General features: G+C 38.1%; 1 protein-coding gene across 1 annotated transcript in view; it reads right to left on the bottom strand.

Annotated features, from left to right (window-relative positions):
* Positions 1–22,277, bottom strand: part of DDX46 (DEAD-box helicase 46) — an 82,963-nt gene that overhangs the window by 20,042 nt on the left and 40,644 nt on the right. Inside the window, exons 16-21 of the mRNA XM_027076659.2 lie at positions 13,146–13,339; positions 10,803–10,940; positions 10,334–10,483; positions 5,710–5,883; positions 3,872–4,090; positions 3,421–3,565 (exon numbers count right to left, since the gene is read on the bottom strand). Of these exons, the coding sequence (XP_026932460.1) occupies positions 3,421–3,565; positions 3,872–4,090; positions 5,710–5,883; positions 10,334–10,483; positions 10,803–10,940; positions 13,146–13,339 (1,020 nt within the window). The remainder of the gene's footprint in view (positions 1–3,420; positions 3,566–3,871; positions 4,091–5,709; positions 5,884–10,333; positions 10,484–10,802; positions 10,941–13,145; positions 13,340–22,277) is intronic.

The following is a 22,277-nucleotide window of genomic DNA, read 5'->3' as shown; positions in this document are numbered from 1 at the left end:
GCAGAAAGATGTCAGCACCCCCATATTACTACACAAATAAGGAAGAGTGTCACATGATTTGCAAACACACAGTCACTGGCAGACCAAAAGTCTTTCAGGATACATAAAAGGATGCCATCTAAAACCTGACTTAATCGAAGTCACAATCACAAACAAAAAAATCCAATTTTTTCACCTTTGCCACAATTTATCATTAACTTTAACAAGTCCGAGGGGCGCCTGGGTGACTCAGTCAGTTAAGCATCCGACTTCGGCTCAGGTCATGATCTCATGGTTCGTGGGTTGGAGCCCTGTGCCAAGCTCTGTGCTGACAGGTCTGAGTGTGCAGTCTGGAGCCTGGTTAGGATTCTGTGTTTCCCTCTCTCTTGCTCCTCCCCCACTTGCACTCTTTCTCTTTCTCTCTCTCGAAAATAAACAAACACTCAAAAAAAAAAATTTTTTTTTTAGTCCGAATGTGAGGGACACCTGGGTGGCTCAGTTGGTTAAAGTGTCTAACTTCGGCTCAGGTCATAATCTCAGCGTTCCTGAGTTCTAGCTCCACATCGGGCTTTCTACTGTCAGTGCAGAGCCCACTTCTGATCCTGTCTTCTTTCTCTGCCACTCCCCTGCCCTCAAAAATAAATAAACATTAAAAAAAAAAGTCCAAAAGTGAGAGTGCAGCAGTGAAAATGGCAGAAGCTGGAACTCCAAAAGCCTGTCCTTCCACAAAACGTGAATAAACTTGAAAAAACTTGAAATCAATTGTATCAGAACTTTGGAAACTAAGCAAAAGTTTACAGGGACCAGGCAATCCCTTACTAAAGGAAAAAAAAAAAAAAAAAGATCAGCAGAATCGTGGCAATAGCACTTTTCAGTGCTTTTACTTACTCTGACCCCATCTCATACCTCTGGCCAGGAAACAATTTCTACTTAGGGTAGATGGGATACACACTGCACATGTGTTTCTGTTCTTGTGGTCTTTATGCTAAGATGCCACCAAAAACAACTGAGGTCACCAATTCAAAGGAAAGTGACTAAACAGGCACAGCACTAATTAACTTTCAGTCACATTTGTAGAATTCTTTGTTTCGGCCAGGAAAGAATCAAATCCTAATATATAAGTAAATCATCTGTACATTAAATTCAGTAAAGAACTTACCTAAAATTATAAAGTCTTCACAAAACCAAAGAAATGGCAAAATATAACAAGAACAAACTAGTGACAAACCTTATTTACAATATACTTTCAGTGGATCTAAATACCTTCCATTGATCTTTCCAACAACAAACTTGAGAGCTGAGCTATCCATTACAGTACGTACCAGCCATGTATGTGGCTATTTACATTTTATATAAACCTGGCTGGCTCAGTAGGTAGAGCGTCTGACTCTTGATATCAGGGTCATTAGTTTGAGCTCATGCTGGGCATAGAGATTACTAAAAAACTAAATTAAAAAAAAAAATCAAACATGAATTCCTTTAAAAGTTTTTAATAAAAATTAAGTAAAATTTACAAATTTCAGTCACACTGGCCACATTTCAAGCACTCCATACTCATCACAGAGAGTTCTATCAGACAGTACAGCTTTTTTTGTTTTTAATTTTTTTTTAATGTTTATTTATTTTTGAGACAGAGACAGAGTGTGAACAGGGGAGGGGCAGAGAGAGATGGAGACACAAAATCTGAAACAGGCTCCAGGCTCTGAGCTGTCAGCACAGAGCCCGATCCGGGGCTCGAACCCACGAACCGTGAGATCATGACCTGAGTCGAAGTCAGACCCTTAACCGACTGAGCCACCCAGGTACCCCCAGACAGTACAGCTTTAAAGAAATCAAATAGAGAATAAGCCTGTCAAATAATACTTGTACCATGAAGACAAGTGGCTATAGGGATTAATCAGATGCATAACTCAGAAAATTTATTAAGTGTTTACCATGTGCTCTGAGAATAGAGCAGATGACAAAGTCATTACATTCACAGAACTCTAGTAGGGGAGACACAAACAAGTAAAAACATACGACAATTTCCATGTGAGGAGTACTGTGAATAAAAACAACAGGTAAAGAGCTACAGAGGGGAGAAGTGGGATGAGGTAAGGCTTCTTTGTCAGAAGGGACATGCATGCCTCAAAGTACCAGGGTGGTGCCTGAGATTATACACCGTGCGGGAGAGCGGCTCCTCTGCAGCCATCAAAGCCATGTAAAGCACAAGGTACACAGACTTTCAGCTTACACAACACCTGGAATAAACCTCTCCACAGCTCCAACAATAGTATTCAACAAATATTTAGTTCATTAAATAGATGAAGTGGATCTGCCTTGTCTATACTTATAAGTCTGTCACAAAGATGTTCAGATTAAATATAAATGAAGGGAAACAAGTTGTCCTAGTATGCAGTGGAGTAATATATTAGAGGAAAAAATCAAAATGGAAACTATATTTTGAACTCACTCATGAATGTATGAAATAAAGTTTAAAAGCAAATCCGACTGCTCTGAGATAATGCATTACTTACATACTTTGTGTTATGGTATTAACTGTCCTCTTCTAATTTTTTTAAAGATATGCAAAAACTTCTACAGGCATAATTTCAGAGGGAACATTTGCTTGAATAAACATTCATTAAGTAGACTAATATATGGATTTACTTTCTAACCTAAACTCTGCCCAGGAATGTTCTACTTTATTAGAAGTATGAACAGAGCAGTCCTTAAAATATTTGTTTTCTTTTAGAGTGATTTTCAAATCTGACCGAACCGTCAAAAATGAAAGAGCTCCAAACACAGATCAGTCACCTTTCTGTATGTAATGTATTTACTGTTTTTTAATGTTTATTTATTCTGAGAAAGATAGAATGTGCACGAGCAGAGAAGAGGCAGAGAGAGGAAAACAAGAGGATTGGAAGCAGGCTCCATGCTGTCATTGCAGAGCCCAATGTGGGGCTCAAACTCACGATCCATGAGATCATGACCTGAGCCGAACTGAGCCAAAGTCAGAGGCTTAACAAGCCACCCAGGCACCCCTTTATGTACTGAATTTTTAAATAAAGACCTTAAATGATATATGAAACTATGTTTTCTTTTTTTTTAATGTTTTTATTAATTTATTTTGGGGAGAAAAAGAGAGAGAGACAAAGAAACAAGCTGAAGGGCGGGGGGGGGGGGGGGGGGAGAGTGAGAATCCTGAGCAGGCTCCACATGGTTAGCACAGAGCTGGATGTTGGGCTTGAACTCACAAACCACGAAATTACAACCAAAATCAAGAAGAGCTAGACGCTTAACCGACTGAGCCACCCAGGTGCCCTGAAATTATTTTTTTCTATAGGTATTCCTTATTTTTATCTTCTTTAGAACTGACCTAACATTCTCTCTGTGCCCTTACATCTATAATCCACTCTGACCTAACTCAAGACTGAAATTTCAAGAACCAAAGATACATACTTTCAATTGCCAAGTAAATTTTCCGCTCTCCTTCCTTAGGTTCTTTGCCAGGTGGGAAATATGTTCCTCTGATTGTAATTGCAGCTTCAGAATATTCACTGATTCTCTGCAGAGCTTCCTTAGAGGTAACTTTCCACCTAGCAGTCTAAGAAAGAAAAGGTGGGGGGAAAAATCACAACAGGATAAAAACCTGGTGTACTGACAAAGAATAGGTTGGCTAAATAATATTAAGATTATAATTAACTCCTTCACATCAATTCATTTAGATCCTAATGTACCTAGAATATGTTCATAAAAATAAAATTTCTACTGTTGTCTCCTTCCCTCATCAAGATAAAAAAGTAAAGTAGCTATTAAAACGTTCAAGGGTTTTAAACAAGGTATTTTTGCTCCTTAAGAAGCAAGAAATTTTACTCCGCAATTTATAAACAATGTTTAAACTGTTACTTGCCTGTGGGAAGTCATTGATCTCTAATTCTTCTTCATATCTTTTAAAAGATTCATTCTGTCCACCATCTTGCCTCTCCTCTTCTTGTTTCTCCAAAGGCACATAATTGAGCTTAGCATTGATCTTTTCAGCAAGTTGCTCTGCAATGGTTTTTGCAGACACAGTGGGAGCCAGGATGGTGCCGCCTCTGAGAATTGCATTGGTGGCCTGTTGCATCACATCCTGCAGTAAAAGAAGACCTACAGTCAAATCTCAAATGAGGGCAGAGACAAGATCTGGGATCCTACCACAAATTTTTCTCTGAAAAGCCACTAACTAATCTTTCTTTTCCTTTTCCTGTTCTCTTTTTTCTTTTCCTTTCTTCCTTCCTTCCTCTCTCCCCTACTTTCTTTCTTCCTTCCTTCCTTCCTTCTTCTCTCCCCTCCTTTCTTCCTTCCTTCCTTCCTTCCTTCCTTCCTTCCTTCCTCTCTCTCTCTCTCTCTTTCTTTAAGTAGGCTCTACACATAGCAAGGAGTCCAACACAGGGCTTCAATTCATGACCCCAAGATCAAGAGCCGGACACTTAACCGACTGAGCCACACAGGTGTCTCCAGAATCATGTTTCTAATGCAGAGTCCTACTCATGTGCAATTAACAGCACATATTTATAACCAATAGTTTAATATATCTATATCTCTTATTTTCATGAAAAAAAATAAAGAACATTCAACTCTTTATTAAAAATTCTACTGGATCATAAAGAATTATGTAACTGTTGATATCAAATATAGTACAATATTCTAAAATCATTTACATATTTTGTGGCTCCTAAGATATTCCTCTAAATTAGAATCTTTGTCTACTACCACCACTGAGCTCCTTCCTGCCATCATAGCAAACCCAAAATTCAATAAATTATAATAAGTGATTGACTTACTTTTTAATTTTATTTTGCACTTAAATCTTTTTAATTTGAACCTAATTTTACTATAGTAAATGTGGACAGAATTCTGTGGGTAATACATGACTCATACCTCACACTTTTCTAACAGTAAGAAGGTGTAGCTATTTGGTTTCAGCAGTAACGAGTTATTAGCAGTAAGAATTCCAGAGGATATTAGATTAGGTGCTACAACCCCTGTTTTCAGAGGAAGTACAGGCTTCAGTGTAGTAGACATTTCATGGTAACTCACTGGCTCAACAAAACAAATACAGAAACCTGAGGCTGTAAGCCTTGATCCACTAGCCTCCCTCTGGCTTGGTCCTCCCAACTTACAGGGTGCTACAGTCCTGAACCGATCCACCTGCTGGACAGAGGGCCCTGCTGATCCAAAACCTCAAAATCTTCAAAACAGTTTTATAATTAACAGACTATTCTTTGGGAATACTATGAAAATTTACTCTTAATTAAAAATTAATAATTTTTAAAAATTAATAAAAAAGCCCCCAAGAGAAAGATGGCATGTGAAATATTTAACACATTTTCCAGTTTTAAGCTCATGTTATTGAGTTATGTAACTACGTATTTATATTTCCAAGGAATTGTTTGTGTGCCCAACACCCCACTCAATAAAAGTGGATCAAGAAATAAAAAGTGAGTTATTTCTGTAACATTTTGGTAAGATCAATCGGAATATTACTTTAGAAAAACTATCTACAGCTAACATGCTTCAGTTAGGGCTTTCAAAATAGGCATTAAGACCTCAGTTAACCATACTAGAAGAATCATCCAAATGCAATATTTAAATAATTCTATATTTAGATTAATGTTAAATTCCCACTAACTCAATGTCTAGGACAATCTGTTCACTGGTGCTGACATAAAAAGTACTCAGTAAAACTCGGAACAAATTACTTAATACCTGAGACTCAATGCCCAAATTCTTCTGAGCATTGATTCTAAGAGCCAGTCTCTTAGCTATTTCTAATTTCTCAGCATTTCCCGCAGTTGGAGCAGGAACACTAGATGTTCCAGGAGCAGCCATATCTTTTACTCTCTTCTTTGAATTAAACATACTTTCAATTTGTTCATCAATCTAAATAAGAAAAAAAGGGATTAATAAAAATTAGATTAAAAATGCAAATTCAGATATATCTACAGAAAATAATAAAGAATATTTCCATCAAATGACTAGAATAAGACAGTTGTATTTATGTTAATTCAACCACACAAATCAACAGGAAAATATATCAGCTATTTGTTAAGAGTAGCATATTTCATTTTAAAAATTCAGTTATCTATGGCAGGAAAAAAACAAAATAGCATGGGAAAGGGAGGAGAGGGGAGGGCAGGGAAAGAAAACAGAAATACAACACTATGTGAACCAGTTAAGCAGACTCCCAAGCGGTCCAGAAAATACATCCGAGTTCAGCAAGTGAGAAACATGTGGTGTCAAGACAGAGCATCCAACAGGATGCAGCTGAGATGCTTCAAGGCTCAGGCCTTGAGGCCAAATTAAATTGCAGTGATAGGTTGGAAAAAGGGCAGTAACTCCAGGTCAGTGGGCCACTAAAAATACAGTTAATAGTTCTCAGGGAGAATGGTACATGTTCCTACAGTGGGGCTCCCAAAATCCTCCCCAAATTCTAAAATGTAAATGGTTCTGCCTTAAAAACTGGTTAACAGGGATGCCTGGGTGTCTCAGTTGGTTGAGCAACCGACTTTGGTTTAGGTCATGATCTCAAGGCTTGTGGGTTCGAGCCCAAAGTCAGGCTCTGCACTGACAGCTCAGAGCCTGGAGAATGCTTTGCACTCTGTGTCTCCCTCTCTTTCTACTCCCGTTTGTGCGCTCTCTCTCTTTCAAAAATAAGTAAACATTTAGGAAAAACAAAAAAACCTCTGGTTAAAAGAATCAGAAAAGAAGGTTTTATTGCTTTATTCCTTTTGAACTAAAAAACAGGAAAAAAGGAAGGTTGGTTTCCCTATCAAAGCAAGAACAATGGGTGAACACCTCAGCTCTCCAGGAGCCACATGAGTCCAACTGCCACTGTGTCACACTGAAGCTTGACATATCTACTTCATAAGCTATTTGCATTTCCTTTTAATAATGCCTTCTGCCCAACAATGACTACTGACTATGCCAACTACAGAGATGTAAATCCCTTTATGTACTTAAGGTAGGCTAATAAGGCCTTTTCTGGTAAAACTCAAATGGAGAGCAGAACTTGTTTAGGGTTTTAAAAATTAACTGGGTTAACTTACAAAGTTCTTTGAAATCAAAACAATCAACTTAACTTCCTTTTACAATACTTGTTATCTAACAAGGAGTTTTAGTTATCAACTAATATAAACTTAATATTCAAGTGAATATCTTTTTTTTTTTTTTTTAATGTTTATTTTTGAGAGAGAGAAAGAGTATGAGCTGGGGAGGGGCAGAGACAGGGGGAGACACAGAATCTAAAACAGGCTCCAGGCTCCAAACCGTCAACACAGAGCCCAACACAGGGCTTTAACTCACAAACTGTGAGATCATGACCTGAGCAAGTCGGACGCTTAACCAACTGAGCCACTTAGGCACCCCAAAAGAATAAAACTTTTAAATTAAATAGGATGGGGAGCCCGGGGGGGGCTCAGTCGGTTAAGCGTCCAGCTCTTGGGTTTTAGCTCAGATCATGATCTCACAGTTCATGAGTTTGAGCTCCATATCAGGCTCTGTGCTGACAGTGCAGAGCCTGCTTGGGACTCATTCTCTCTCTCTCTCTCTCTCAAAATAAATAAATAAACTTAAAAAAAAAGATACATGGCATTAAATTCCAAAACACACAAAATCAACGAGTACTGTGTATGATGCTAGCTTTTATTCACTTTAGTACTTTAAGTTGTTTATAAAAATTAACCAAGGAATCAATCGACATATTTCATATGAGATTAAAAAAAAAAATGTTCAAAGTATCATAAAAAAACTGAGGTGAGTTTAAAACAAGGCCATAAATTCTTCAGGTCATGATCCTGCGGTTCTTTGAGTTCGAGCCCCGAGTTGGGCTCTGTGTTGACAGCTCAGGGCCTGGATCCCACTTCAGATTCTGTGTCTCCCTCTCTGCCCCTCCCCTATTCACACCCTTGTCTTTCTTGCTCTCAAAAATAAACATTAAAAAAAATAATAATAAAACAAGTCCATAAATTCTTTAATACTCTTCCCCTTCAAAAGGAGATGCTCTCCTTGAATGTGGGCTGGACTTAGTAATTTATTTTCAACAGACAGAATACAAGTAGTAGTGCCAGAGTAGAGCTTTACAGATTAATCATAAAAGGCCCTAAGGCTTCCTCTTTGCCATCTCAGATCACTCACTTTGGGAGAAGCCAGGGGCCATATTGTGAGGACACATAGGCAGAGTAAAGAACAGAGGTACCCTGCCAACATCACAGTGACTCTGCCTTCTGAAAGAAAATGGTCCTCTGTCAGTCAAGCCTTCAAATGACTACAGCCCAGGATAATAGCATTACTGCAATCGCAATGAGACCCTAAGCCAAAACTACCAGTGTAACTGCTCCTGATTTGCTAACCCAAAGGAAATGTGAGAGAATAAATGTTGTTTGAAACTACTAGGCTGTGGATCAACTTGCTACAGCATAACCAATAAGTAACTAAAACACTGATTTAATTAAGTTTTAAGCCAGTATGGTATCCTAGAAAGAAATGGCCTAGGATTAATGAGAGATCTGGGGTCTGGTCCTGGCTGTGCTTAACAGTCAATGTGGTTGTGGGCCAAATCCTTTTTCTGGGCTTCCACTTCCTCAAATGATAAGATAAAAATGAATTCCTGATTTCTGAAATTGACTGAGCTAAGGTTTAATAGAGTAAAAAAAAAAAAAAAGTTCTGGGGCGCCTGGGTGGCTCAGTCGGTTAAGCGGCCGACTTCGGCTCAGGTCACGACCTCACACTCCGTGAGTTCGAGCCCCGCGTCGGGCTCTGTGCTGACCGCTCAGAGCCTGCAGCCTGTTTCAGATTCTGTGTCTCTCTCTCTCTCTGACCCTCCCTCGTTCATGCTCTGTCTCTCTCTGTCTCAAAAATAAATAAACATTAAAAAAAAAAAATTTTTTTTTTAAAGTTCTAAGATCAAAGATCAAATATCATGGAGGATTTGTTAAACGAAGTTAAATAAGCTTCTTGACTTGAGGACTTTACACATACTTCAATATGCTAATCCTACTTAGTGGTACACACTAAGATTTTCCAAAATCACTTTATAATGAAAACATCTTCTTCTAAAGCTCAAGCTCCTGGGATTTGGGTTCCAAACAATACTCTGTGAAATCCTGACCTTGCTGAGTCCTTAGGGTCCTCTTTACTCACTGGGTCACAAATAATAACATAAGCTAGGACCATGGTCTCTGAAATAAGAATGGAATGGGTCTCCTCAATTATAAAATGGGAATATTCTTGAGTATCTACCTTGTCTGGCTACTGTGAAGTAAATGAAACAATCCCTGTAAAGCACTTGACACCATGCACAGCACTTAGTAATACTCAAAAAATGCTATTACTGATTTTTTTAAGTTTTATTTATTTTAAGAGAGAGACAGAGACAGAGAGAGCTTGAGAGAGCAGGGGAGGGGCAGAGAGAGACAGAATCCCAAGCAGGTTCCACCCTGTCAGCACAGAGCCCAACACAGGGCTCGAACCTATGAACTGTGAGATCATGACCTGGGCTGAAATCAAGAGTCAGATGCTCAACTGACTGAGCCACCCAGGCGCCCTGTATTATTTTATTTTATTTTTTTAAAGTAATTTCTAAACCCAATGTGGGGACTGAACTCATGACCCCAAGATCAAGAGTCATGTACTCTCTGCCAAATGAGCCAGCCAAGCACCCTGCTAACTATTGTTAATAAGGATAACCTATAATGATTAAATTTTTAAAAATAAAAATATTAGCACTGATGTTGTTAAAGATGTGGGGAGCCAGGCACTCTTATACACCACCACAGCGAATGCCAAACTGGTATTCACTTTGCAGGAGGACAGTCTGAAAATGTTTCAGAACCAAATTAGATACACCCTTTGGGAGAGCAATTCCATGTACACATTCAACCTCAAAACTTAATCTAAAGAATGTACAAAATTAAATGTATAAGGACAAGCAGTGAAGTACAGTTTATGACAGTAAAGTATATTCCAAATATGAACATACGGAAACCCACATATTCAAAATTAAGAATAATGAGAATGAATTTACTAAAATGAGAAGATTTCAACATAAGACTGTTGTTGTAAAGGTGGTTATAAAGCAGTATGACCTCATTTTTATGAATATACATAATATGGGCAGGGCATATGTGAACAGAGAGAGGGAGAAAAGGAGAAAGAGAAGGAGGGAGGGAGAGAAAGGGAGAAAGGGAGAGAGGGAGAGAAAGAGTAAAGGCTGGGAAGGGCACATATCAGAAAGGTTTCCAACAACTGGCTATCTCAACAAATAAACCTGGGGTGGGGGGGAAGCAACAATGTTTCAATCAGCAAGAAGGGGGCTCAGAAAAATGGCACTTACATCGACTGCAGCGTCCTCATCATCTGAATCTTGCAAACCGAGAGCTGCTTTTTGCAACTTCTTCCTCTCATTGGCCAAAGCTTGTTCTGTTTCATCAAACTTGAATCCCTTACCAGAGAACCCACTACTCTTTTTAATTATTTTCCCTTCCTTTCAAGGAAAAACAAAACAGTTAATTTCATACTAAAAAAAAACTTTAATGTTTAGGAATTTAGGAGTAATTAAGTATTTTTCAAGGTAGCACATACCAATGTATCAAAAACATTTCATCTAGCATGAGAACAAAAAAAGAACTCTTCAGTATGATACAAAACATGGAGTTGAAGCAAAAGGGAGGATTTTGTTGTCATTCCTTTTCCCTCTCTAAAGAGATAAAGTTACCTTATCAAGGTTTACAAGTATAAAATATTCAAGGTTTACAACACAATAATGACCTGCATAAAGATAATGGGAATTGGAAAAAACTCACAGCTTTCTGCTGATCTTTGAAATCACTCCAAAGTTTCTCCAGATCAGAAGGCACCGCAGTTCCTGACAATTCAAGAGCTTTAATTATGTCACCAGCATAGCGAGCTTGATCTTCTGTGATAAAAGTATACGCATAACCCTAATGAATGATGAAAAAAAAGAGAACTATTAGACACTAACAAGATGACTCTTACTCAGATCACAACATAAAAGTAGAATCATCTAATAATAGATCTTCTTAAGAGTGACTTCATGGGGCACCAGGGTAGCTCAGTCGGTTAAGAGTCCGACTTCAGCTCAGGTCATGATCCCTCAGTCCATGAGTTCGAGCTCCTGTGGGGCTCTGTGTTAACAGCTCAGAGCCTGCATCCTGCTTCAGATTCTGTGTGTCTCTCTCTGCCCCTCCTCCCCTCACACACACTCTCTCTCTCAAAAATAAATAAACATCTAAAAAAAAAATTAGGGGCTCCTGGGTGGCTCAGTCAGTTAAGCGTCCAACTTTAGCTCAAATCATAATTTTACAGTTCATGAGCTCAAGTCACAAGTCGGGATCTGTGCTGACAGCTCAGAGCCTGGAGCCTGCTTCAGATTCTGTGTCTCCCTCTCTCTCTGTTCCTCCCCTGCTCATGTTCCGTCACCCTCTCTCTCACAAATTAATAAATTTTTTTTTAAAAAATTAAAAATAAAAATAAGCATACCAGAAACTCATTTCTTGATGCATAAACAGAAATTCAATTTTATATAAACGTGTAATTGCATTGTCATACACATTAATTTTAATATAATACATTATTTTTCCCCCTTTCGCTTGCATTCCCTTCCTACACTACCTACTGCACCTCTCTACCCCAACTAACTTGTATTCACTTGCTAGGACACAGCTTCCCACATATTTCTCCCTCTGCATATTTTTTAAGACCAGTAAGAGATATAAAAACATTTGTTTGTGTATGTGTAATGTGTTTTTATATACAAAAATGAAGTCAGCTATATAGCCTCCCTGGGGTTTTCTAAAGCCTAAGATTTCACATTTCCCTAGCAGCTTTTTGGTTCAGGCAAGAGAGTTGGGAGTAGAATGGCAGACCACAATCAGACTGTCTTCACATACACTGTGTCCCTACCAGAAAACTGTTATGAATTGTAAAACATGGTTTAACACTGTATTTCAGGAATATCTAGTCACCACATGACCCATGGCCTGCTTTTGTGCTGTCCATGTGCTAAGAATAGTATCACATTATTTTAAGGTTTGTACGTGCACATAATTTTACACAAAGTTTCCCATAACCACAGAATAACTCAGGTTAAATCAATAAAAGCCATCACTATGTATTAGCTGTGTAAGCTGGGCAAGTAAGTTAACTTCCATGTACCTTAACTTTTCTTATCTATTAAATGGTATTACTCACCTCAAAGGGAAATTGTGAGGATGAAGTGAGATGATTTATGTAAAGCAATGAAAATAGTGCCTGGCATTCAATAAGTACTCCATAAATACATTATTATTATGATTATTATTATTATTATTATTATTGCCTCAGTATGTAGAAATGTCCAGGAATGGAAAATCAAATAGATCATCATACCATCATCAGTGTTTCTTTTTCTTTTTCTTTTTTTTAACGTTTATTTATTTTTGAGAGGGAGGAAAGAGCACGAGTGGCAGTGGGGCAGAGACAGAGAGAGAAAGACACAGAATCTGAAAGAGGCTCCAGGCTCTGAGCTGTTAGCACAGAGCCCAACATGAGGCCCAAACTCAGGAACAGTGAGATCATGACCTGAGCCAAAGTCAGACAACCAACCGAACGAGCCACCCAGGCGCCCCAATCACCATCAAGGTTTCCAACAACAGAATATTCTGCTTGCTGCCTTCAAAAAGAATGAGTTAGACCTATATAGTTACCAGACTATAAGTGAGTTAAAAAACCAAGAAATATACATAGTGTATGAAGCAGGACAGGGGAATAATGAGAAAAAGGGTAACAATTTTGGTAGGAGTACATTTTATAATCCCACATTTTAAAAATAGCAATGAAAAATCTCAAACTATATACATGCATGTAAAAACGTATACAGAAATTTTTAAGCAAGGGAAAAAAAAAAAACTAAAAGACATAAATAACACTATCTGCCTAAAGAGAACAGCTAATTATCAGTAACTTTAATAATACTCTGTATAGAAATGATGAACATCAACTAATCCCCATACTCTAATGATTGAAGATTTTCAAAATGTTTATGTTAACTCCTATTATCTACTCCTTATAACCCTAAACAAACAAACAAACAAAAAACCTGTATTTTATTAATACAATGGAAATCAACTTTAAAAAGTTCTTTTTACTTTATTGCCTGCTCTTCCAGTCCTTCCCGCTCTGTGCACATAATCCTCATAATGGTTGGGGCAGCTGTAATTTACTACAAGAATCAGATGTTTCACATCTAAACCTCGGGCAGCAACAGAAGTGGCTACCAGAAGTTTGCAGGTCCCATTCTTGAAGTCATTTATGATGCTATCTCTGTCATATTGATCAATGCCTGCAAGTAAACAAACAAAAAATGTAAAACAACATACTGCATTTAAATTGTTCACTTCATCTGACACAGAAATAAGTTAAATGCAGAGTAAAGAATAAACACAACTTACAATGACCAAACATCTACCAATTACAATACTGAAATAAAACACTAAGGAAATTTAATGGCCAGATCAAAAGCTACTGCTATTAACTCATTGATGAATATTCCAAATATGTTCTTGTTTTGCCTCCTTTCTTGTGAATATGGATTATAACAGCAGAAACCCCATCTCAGATTCATTAACCTATACTTAACCTATTTATGGGGTAAAACAAGAAAAGGCAGGTACATTCAGCCTACAGTAACAGGATTCTTCAGATCTTTCTCCTTCTCCTATAGGTTATTAGAGCCTTGCTACTCAGTTTTGTCCGAGGACCAGAAGCAACATCACATGGGATGTTGTCAGAAATGCAGAATCTCAGAAAAAAAAGAGAAAGAGAGAGAGAAAGAAAAAGAGATAAAGAAATGAAAAGAGAAGAAAAGAAAAGAGAAAAGAGGAAAGAAAAGAGAAAAGAAAAGGAAAGGAAAGAAAGGCAGGCCAGATCCTACTCCAAACTACTGATTCAGATTTTGCATTTTAACAAGATACTTAGGTGACTGATTACACATTACTATTAAAGTTTGAAATGCACTGGTTAAAAAGCAGTGAACTGGGTCTCTCTTAAATATGTTTCCCAAAGAGCCTCAGGGTGAGTGATAACGGAGGGTATAAAATGCCAAAATGTTCTATTACAAAATACTCAGACCGAAAATTGATTTAATGATGGAGAACCTCTAGTAATTAGAGAAGGGAATGGGGTAAATTCTCAAACCATGAAAAACTCATTTTGGCAGCAGGAGATATTCTAAGGCTTCATATAAAATCTGAGTTTAAAATACACAGAATACTTAGTATCTAAATATATATCAATGCTAATTAATACTATTACCTAAAACTTAAACATACTCCTCAGGACACCTGCCTGGGTGGCTCAGTCAGTTAAGTGTCTGACTTCGGCTCAGGTCATGATTTCACGGTTTATGGGTTCAAGCCCCGCACTGGGCTTTGTGCTGACAGCTAAGAGCCTGGAGCCTGCTTCAGATTCCATGCCTCCCTATCTCTCTCTGCCCCTCCCCTGCTTGCACTCTGTCTCTCCCTTGCTCTCTCAGCAAAAAAAAAAAAAAAAAAAAAAAAAAAAGTGTACTCTTCAATGACTGAATTAAAGAAATTATTTGGATCTAATGTCAAAATAACTAGAATCCAACACCAAACCCAAAAGTCTCTTAAGAAAAATTAATGAAGTCAATACCAATATAAATTAAATTTAAAATTAAAATGTACTAAAACTTTTACTTTAGACTGAGGTATCCTGACTACCTAACTCAGCTACACATACTTTATTCCATGAAGTGAATATAATATGCTAAACACAGTATATGGGATACCTGCCCAGCAGCAATTAACCCTCTTCCTTTTTTTTTTTTTCATGTTTATTTATATTTGAGAAACAAAGGGAAAGAGGGAGGGAGGGAGGGATGGTGTGGAAGCAGGGGAGGGGCAGAGAGAGATGACAACAGAATCTGAAGCAGGCTTCAGGCTCTGAGCTGTCAGCACAGAGCCTGATGTGGGGCTTGAACTCACAAACTGTGAGATCATGACCTGAGCTGAAGTCGGATGCTTAACCAATTGAGTCACCCAAGTGCCCCAACCCTCTTCCTTTTTAACAGAACTCCAAATTTGTTCACCTATCCACCCAACATATGATCACATATATCAAACCAGAGATGAGCCTAATTCTCACTTTTAGGTGAATCAATCCCATTCACTTTCTGTGCTTAAGGCCTCCTTTGTAAAAATTAATGAGGATGAGACCCAGAGAACTATACTTTACACAGGTCATCTCTATCAATACTCAATGTATTAGAAACTGAGAAAGTTTGTGAATACTTACGAACTTGTTTAAAAATAACTTAAAAGCAATTACATATTAAAATTTAGGGGCATCTCGTAACAGAAGATAGTTGGAGTCTCATATCTTCTGCATCCCATCTGGTGCAATAGAACATGCCATGATGCCTTCAGAAAACTACAGTATACACTCCACACTCCACAGAATGAAAGTAAAAAGGCAAATCACGTAGTAAGGTTATTACACAAATACTTTTGATCTCATGAACCCCTTAAAGTCTCTGAGAACCTCAAGGGTGCCAGGGCAAAACTTTAGGAATCATTAGTCATTCTGCTTGCTTACAAATGATTTAGGCATAAGCATGTGATGCAATTTTTACCAAAGAGATAAGAGAAGTACAGACAAGGGATTATGGGGGCGTGGGGGTGGGGGGAATATCCTTATTACTTATATAAAAAACACACAATATCCCTCAATGTAGGAAAAGCTCTTATTGGACCAACCCTCTTGCAGATAGCAACTATAAACTCTGGGCAAAATATTGGGAGAAAAAAAAAACACAAAAAACCTACCTGAAGGCACAAGAGTATGACTAAAAACAAGCAGAAACTGGAATTTTTGACATTTGGAATAATACACTAGCAGTGGTTGCAATTACAGGATTCAATTTATTTACTTTAAACTTTCTGTTTGGGGAAAAGCCTTGGGAAGCCAAGGGGGACAAGTCAAACTTGAATAGAAACTGGAATTTTTGACATTTGGAATAATATACTAGCTGAGGACCAGAAAACAAGCAGAAACATGTGGACCCTAAACTATGCATGCATGGGACAGAATCCAAGCAACCTAGGTATGGCTAAAAGAAATTAACACAGGGGTGCCTGGGTGGCTCAGCTGGTTAAGCATGTGACTTCAGCTCAGGTCATGAAGTCCTGGTCCCAGAGTTTGAGCCCCTCGTCAGGCTCTGTGCTGACAGCTCAGAGCCTGAAGCCTGCTTCAGATTCTGTGTCTCCCTCTCTCTTTGCCCCTTCCCCCGCTCACGCTGTTTCTCTCAGTCTCTCAAAAATGAATGTTAAAATTATTTTTACTAAAAAAATAAAAGAAATTAACAGATTTCAGATGTTGCCCATTAAAAGAAGGACTGAGTTTAAAATAAGGGTCCAACCAAGTTAATGTCTTATTAAAACAAAAGTCTTAAGGAAAATATGAGAATTCAGACCTACAATGGATTATTCATAAAGGGCAGTATACAAATCAAAATTATTAGATAAAAATAGAAATATATAAAACAAAATAAAAAGATAATCAACAGAAACTGACAAGGTGACCAAGATGTTATGATTAATAGTCAAAGATTTTTATTATTTATTTACTTATTTTTGAGAGAGAGAGAGAGAGCAAGCAAGCATACACATGCACCCGTGGGAGAAAGGCAAAGAGGGAGAAAGAGAATCCAAGCATGCTCTGTGCTGTCAGCGCAGAGCCCGGCATAGGGCCTGATCCTACAAAATGTGAGATCACATCCTGAGCTGAAACTAACAGTCAGAAGCCCAACCTACTGAGCCACCCAGATGCCCTAATAGTCCAAGATTTTTAAAGCAACTGCTGTAACTGTGATCAAGGAAAAATTTTTAAATGCTCATAATGAATGGCAGGAAATCTTATGAGAGAAACAAGAAGAAAATATAAGAGAGAGCCAACTAGAAATTCTAGAACTAAAAAAAAAAATCTGAATTAAAAATTCACTGGATAGACTTAACAGCAAATAAATGAGGGCAAAAAGAAATCCGTGAACTTGAAGACAGTTAAAGAAATGACCCAGTATTAATTATAGAGGAGAAAAAAAGGTTGAAAAACAAAAGTGAACAAAGGATCAAAGACATGGGAGATGGTACTAAAGGGCTGAACATACACATAACTGCAATCCCAAAGAGAGAAGAAAAATAGCTCTGGAAAAAAAAAATTAAGATACAAAGGTCAAGAATTTCCCAAATTTGTCCCAAATTGCATCTGAAAAACATAAATTTACAGATTCTACAAGTTCAGTGAACCATGAATACAATAAACACAAAGAAAACCATACTGATACACTAACCATATGACCCAGCAATCCCATTCCTGGTTATCTATTCTAGAAAAATTTTCACATACAACCCGTATTCAAACATTTAACAGCAGCTCTATTCATTTTTGTCTAAAACTGGAAACAACACAAACATCCTTCAACAGATGAAGATACACAAACCGTGGTACATCCACACAATAAATATCTCTGGGCAATAAAAAGAGATGAATTGTGCAACAACTTCAGTGGATCTGAAAATCATTACGCTGAGTGAAAAGAGTCAACTGCATAATGTATGACCTATATTTACAAATATTCTTATAAAAACACATCAGTGGTTGACGGGAGTTATAAAACAGGAGGAGAGTTAACTTTTCAGTTACTTTTGTAGGTATAGGACAAGGGAGTTTTGGGGCATGATGGAACTGTTCTGTATCCCAATTATATTGTTCCCTGTGGGATGGCTGAAGCAGCAGAAAAACAAGGAACAGCCCAGATGTCAAGAGAAATGAACTGAACGAACGGGTAGATTTATACAAAAGAATATTAACAATAAGGGAAGAACTACTGGTAATGCAACAACGTGGAAGAATCCCAAAAACATGCCGAATGAGGCCAAGGACCACCCACCATATGACGGAAACAAGCCAATGAAGAATGGACAACCCAGCACCTAGAGCTATCAAGCCAGTAAGGGTAGAAGCTGAGAAAGAACAAGGGGGAAGGGAAGAGGCGGCGACCAGAACCTCATAAAACAAAGGCCCTTGCCTATACTCCACGGGCATTCACTTTCGAAAGTCCCCTCTCTATAAAGAGAGCTTTCCTACTATTAAAAAAACATTTTCTGAAGCTAAAAAAAAGGCCGAGTAAAAGATAACTTGACACAAAAATGTTGAGAAAGTACGGTTTCATTTATCTGAAATTCTAAAAATACAACAAATATATGTTGGAAAAAAATGTAAAAAGTGGTTGCCTGTGGGGATGAGAACAGGCATTAACTGGGGGGAAGTTCTGAGGTTGTATATGCATAGAGGTTTGGGTTTCACAGCTTATATATATTTGTCAAAACTCATCAAAGAGCACACTTATGATCTGTACATTTTACTACAGTTTACCTATAGTTTGTTTTTTTTTTTAATTTGGGGGGACGGGGCGCCTGGGTGGCTCAGTCGGTTAGACGTCCGACTTCAGCCCAGGTCACGATCTCGCGGTCCGTGAGTTCAAGCCCCGCGTCGGGCTCTGGGCTGATGGCTCAGAGCATGGAGCCTGCTTCTGATTCTGTGTCTCCCTCTCTCTCTGCCCCTCCCCCATTCACGCTCTGTCTCCGTCTCAAAAATAAATAAACGTTAAAAAAATTTTTTTTTAATAAATAAATAAATAAATAAATTTGGGGGGTGCTTGACTGGCTTGGTATACAATTCTTGATCTTGGGGTCTTGAGTTTGAGCCCGACGATAGGGACAGAGTTTACTTAAAAAACATAGTTATTCTAAAAAATAAAATAAAAATTTTTGAACTAGTGTTAACCATCTGCATATTGAAGTGAAATATGCTGATGCTACAACTTTCTTTAAAACATATCAAAAAACTAAGAAATATGATGAGTAGGTAGAATAGACAGATGGCTAAAGATGTGAAAGAGAAATACAACAAAATGTTAGTTGTAGAATCCAGTACTGGATGTTCAAGGCTCTTCACCATATGATTTTCTCAGATTTTTTCTGTGTTTACAAATTGTGGTTATAAAAATAAGAGGGGAAAAAGGCACCTAGACATATGGGAAATAGTCTTCTTCCTCTGTAATCTGTCTGATACAAAAGTGATGGTTAGGGGCACCTGGGTGGCTAAGTCGGTTAAGCGGCTAACTTTGGCTCAGGTCATGATCTCGAGGTCAGTGAGTTTAAGCCCTGTGTCGGGCTCTGTGCTGACAGCTCAGAGCCCGGAGCCTGTTTCGGATTCTGTGTCTCCCTCTCTCTGACCCTCCCCTGTTCATGCTCTGTATCTCTCTGTCTCAAAAATAAATAAACGTTAAAAAATAAATTAATTAAAAAAAAAAAGTGATGGTTAAAACTGCAGAAGCCTTTTTGGTAACATGAAAAAAAACTACTTTAAAAACTAACTTGGGGTGCCAAGGTGGCTCAGCCAGTTAAGCACTGAACCCCTGATTTTGGCTCAGGTCATAATCTCACCGTTGGTGATAACACACCCAGCATGAGGCTCTGCACAGACACAATGGAGTCTGTATGGCATTCTCTCTCTCTCTCTCTCTCTCTCTCTCTCTCTCTCTCTGCCCCTCCCCCACCTCAAAATAAATAAATAAACTTAAAAAAAACACAATTAAGTTAACATGCTCAGGATGGCAGTACAGAAAATACAATATAGTGACAGTGAGCCACTAAATGAAACAATCTGGAGTCACTTCACCATTAGATTTCATTTTTATAAAATAATAAAAATGTCTCATGATTTAAGGCAGTTGGATTAGTTTTTTGTCACTTGCAGAAAAAAGAAAAATGTAACTGATATTAATAGTACAAGTTGAAGGCCTCAACGAAACAGTCTGCCCTATAAAAAAAAGTATATGTTCTCATATACCATAATTTCTCGTAAGTAGAAACCTGTGTGCTGCTTTTCTAATTTCATTATTTACCCTATTAGATGCGTTGGTTTTTTTTTTTTAACTTATTTATTTTGAGAGGGAGCATGAGCACATGCAAGTGGGGGGAGGGGCACAGTGAGAGAGGGACAAAATTCAAAGCCACTTGCTCACAAGGTTCAATCCCATGAACCCATGAGATCATGACTCCAGCTGAGATCAAGAGCTGGATGCCCAACCAACTGAGCTACCCAGGTACCCAAGATGCACTGTGTTTTTAAGAAATTTTTAAATTATTCATTGTTAATGCAAAAGCTAAAAAATGGATGGCTGACAAACCAGAAACTGCAGCCATGGTTCAATGAAAGTATTTTCATATTTCTTTCATTTGTAACCTACTTTAAGGTTACTGCAGGTTATGTGATAGGTCAAAAAGGAGTACTAAGAACATGTTCTCCATTTATTATGTTCATAATAATGCTGACAAACATCTAACAAAAAAGTTAAGCCACAGTAGAATGTTTTGATTGCTGTACTGAGAAAATTGTTTCAGGTTAAGACCAGGAGTGGGCAGAACATATAATCCACTCTCTTACTTCCAGCCTCTGCTCTTCCCCTTCTAGACCTGAAGACACGAAGAACTACAGGTGGCTCTATAGAAGACACAGCATGTGGGGCATCTCCAAGCATCCTTCTCACTATATCATTACACTATGTGTTAGGTATAAAATGCACATTAATTTCATATGCACATTAGGAATTTTATGATTACACCTTTTAATTCTTAAAAAGCCCTGAGTAATTTCTACATTTTTATACTTATATAGCAAATTGGCTTTTATTCAGTTACACATTAAAAGAGCTTAACAACAAGACTCATAATCAAAACTTCTCCCTAGTTTTCCTTCAGAAATTTACCACACTGGAGGAGCCAGGGTAGCTCAGTTGGTTAAGTGTCCGACTTTGGCTCAGGTCATGATGTCACAGTTCATGCGTTTACGCCCTACACTGCGCTCTGTGCTGACAGCTCAGAGCCTGGAGTCTACTTTGGATTCTGTGTCTCCCTCTCTCTCTGCTCCTCCCGCGCTCACACTCTGCCTCTCAAAAATAAACATTAAAAAAAAAAAAAGTAAAAGAAATTCAGCACATTGCTCTACTACAAAATTACTTAAAAAATGTCTAAGCTAATAAATAAATCTTACATTCACAATAAATTTTGTTTATTTGCTTTGAGACACAAGATTTTACATGGACACACCTGTTTTAATCAAAATATTTAAAATTAGAAAGTACTGGGACACCTGGGTGGCTTAGTTAGTTGGTCTGACTCGATTTCAGCTCAGGTCATGATCTCACAGTTCATGAGGTGGAGCTGTACGACAAGCTCTGTGCAGACAACCCAGAGCCTGCTTAGGATTCTCTTTGTCCTTCTCTCTCTGCCCCTCTCCCAATCGCACTCACTCTCAAAATAAACATTAAAAACATTTTAATTTAACTTAAAAGTACAAAACAACAAACAGGAGAGAAAAGAAATCATCTAGGGAAAGAAAGAAAGCTGAGTCCCATGTTTCAAATGTGGAGAAAAACTAAAGTTCTACACTAGAAACTTTGTAGCTAATGGCAACCAAAACATTTTCAGGAATGATGACACTAACAGGGCCAAAATAAAACGTCTATGATAAGTCATTATTGCCTGTTTATCCTAATGATTAAAAGTAGACATGGACATGCTAGAAAGGTAAAAATGTAGAGAGAGTAAAAAGATTAGTGGCTGGGGCATCTTGGGTGGCTTAGTGGCTTAAGTGTTTGATTCTTGATCTCGTTTCAGGTCTTGATCTCAGGGCAGGGAGTTCAAGCCCTGCATCTTGGGGGGAGCCTACTTAAAAAAAAAAAAAAAAAAAGATAAGCGGCAGTATAGGGATGGGGGAGGGAGGGATGAATAGGCAAAGAGGATTCTTATGGTAGTATTTTCTATGAGTGATATAGTATGGTACTATACTGGTGAATATGTCTTTATAAATTTGTCCAAATCCACAGACCGTATAACACCAAGAGCGAACCCTAATGTAAACCAGGGACTCTGGGTGACAATGATATGTCAATACAGGTTCAATGATTGTAACAAATGTACCTCTGTGGTATGGGATATTGATAGGGGAGGAGGTTGTACTTGGGGGCAAGGGATATACGGGAACTTTGTAATTTCTGCTGTCTTGCTGTGTATCTAAAACTGCTCTATAAAACAGTCTACTAAAAAAAGAAATGTTGGGGCACCTGGGTGGCTCAAGTCAGTTAAGTGCCATGGATCGAGAGGGTGAAGCCCTGAGTCAGGCTCTACACTGACAGT

Source organism: Acinonyx jubatus, chromosome A1, assembly GCF_027475565.1.
Source record: "Acinonyx jubatus isolate Ajub_Pintada_27869175 chromosome A1, VMU_Ajub_asm_v1.0, whole genome shotgun sequence".
NCBI lineage: Eukaryota > Metazoa > Chordata > Mammalia > Carnivora > Felidae > Acinonyx > Acinonyx jubatus.
This window is presented reverse-complemented; position numbering and strand designations above follow the sequence as displayed.